Source organism: Austrofundulus limnaeus, unplaced genomic scaffold (assembly GCF_001266775.1).
Source record: "Austrofundulus limnaeus strain Quisiro unplaced genomic scaffold, Austrofundulus_limnaeus-1.0 Scaffold75, whole genome shotgun sequence".
NCBI lineage: Eukaryota > Metazoa > Chordata > Actinopteri > Cyprinodontiformes > Rivulidae > Austrofundulus > Austrofundulus limnaeus.
In genome coordinates, this window is record NW_013952477.1 from 298,204 (window position 1) to 300,047 (window position 1,844).

General features: G+C 40.7%; 1 protein-coding gene across 3 annotated transcripts in view; it reads left to right on the forward strand.

The window, feature by feature from the left end:
• Positions 1-1,844, forward strand: part of frmd4bb (FERM domain containing 4Bb) — a 47,910-nt gene that overhangs the window by 26,923 nt on the left and 19,143 nt on the right. For all 3 annotated transcript variants that reach the window (XM_014010898.1, XM_014010897.1, XM_014010899.1), the window contains exon 12: positions 1,020-1,096. In XM_014010898.1, the coding sequence (XP_013866352.1) occupies positions 1,020-1,096 (77 nt within the window). The remainder of the gene's footprint in view (positions 1-1,019; positions 1,097-1,844) is intronic.

Genomic DNA, 1,844 nt, shown 5'->3' on the forward strand with positions numbered 1-1,844 from the left:
TATATATACTGGGAGAGTCATGTGGACAGCAGGAACGTGCTTTTCTTGTTTCGTTGTTTTAGCGTGTGAGCTGACACCCATTTGAGCAGTCAGGCAGCTGTGTTCTGTGACGTGTAGGACAGAAGTGAAGGTTCGAAACGTTTCGTTGCCTTCCTTATGAAGCTCCGTGACGTCTCAGGGTGAAGCAATCCATCTGTGACCCGTGCATCCTGAAGTTGTGCAAGCTGTCAGCTGGGCTGCTTGTTTCTCAGAAAAGAAGAGGGAGTGATGTGATGATGTCGAAGGGAAGAAAAAAAAAAGAGGGGGCTGGATTTGGGCGTTTATTGCAAATGTTCTGTTCTGAGAATACCTGAGACAAGTCAGGAGCTGACAGGAGGCAGAGTGAAGTGTGTGTGTGTGTGCAGAGAGCAAAGGCACAGAGGAGCTCCTATGTTCTGAGGTAAGACTAAATGTTACTCTGTTTTGTTCTGTAGCTTCTAAGAAATTTCTAGATCGTGGATATATGTCAGCAAAATACAGTTTTTAACCCATTTTAAAAAGTTTTACCCGACTCAGCACTCGTGGGTTTTACTCGTGTCTCATTCCAATTTTGTTCAGACACACAGTGAGTCAGTGACCCTAATGTTCATATGTGGCCGCTGACAACGAGCAGCTGCTTGATAGAATGTGTGTGTGCGTGTTGTGGGGGGGCAGACATGATGAGCCAGTGTTCATGTAATGTTCCTTTGTTGTGTTCTCCTCACTTAAACACCTGCGTAACTGCAGACTCGGCAGCTCAGACTGTAACGACAGTTCRTGTTAGAATCGGACTTTTCGATGAGTGTGGGAGAAACAAGCTGGGCGAAACACCTGAGGCACACATTTTTCTTCTTTTTTTATCTGAGTTCAAAGGATGATTTTTAGGTAGTTTAGCTCTATTTAAGGCTTTGATTTGTAAAATTCCCAGAAACAAACTTCTCTCTGTAATGAGATCTTATTTTATTGTCTTATTATTATTATTTTTATGTTTTCATCTCCAGCTTTACCAGTGGAAGCAGCTGGAAAACTTGTACTTCCGAGAGAAAAAATTTGCTGTTGAAGTTAATGATCCACACAGGTGAGCAGAAACTGAGATGTTTTTTTTCCCATGATTCTGATCAAGTTATGACGAAAAGACAAAATACTGTTTTCTTCTGCCGTTAAAAGCGAGCAACAATATTTCTGGTCATGTCTGAGCGTGAAGATGTGCTTGTGTTTGTTTACCTGCCTGTTAGCGAAATAGCTAGCTGAACAGATTTTAATGAAACTCTTGGAAAGTTATGACTGCATCTACGACATCGTTTTGATGTTTAGACTCCTCTCAATTTCAGATCACCATCACACGTTATTGAACTTTATCACAGAAATTGCTTTAATTCAGTCAACTAGAATTTGGTCTTGTAGCAGCCGAGAGGCATCCCCGAACATAAAATGAGCACTAACTAATTGTGCAAATGCTGTTACCTTTTGGAGTCAACTCTGTCTGTTGGTCTGCTGGCAAAATATCTTATGGATTTTCTTGGAATTTTCAGAAACTAACCATTTCATACATCTACAAACAATTTCATTTTAGAGTCAGCCCAGTTCAAGATGGCAGCCACAACCAACTGACCTTAGGAAACACAAACATGGCTATAATTTAGCCAAATTTACAATAATTGGAGTAGCGTTTGGTTAGGATGTTCTGGTATGATTGGCAGTAGTCAATACACATTACTTTCCTTTAAGGAATGTTGTTGTACTTTGACTTAGACTTTAAATTTTTTATCCATTCATCCATCCATCCATCCATCCATCCATCCATCCATCCATCCATCCATCCATCC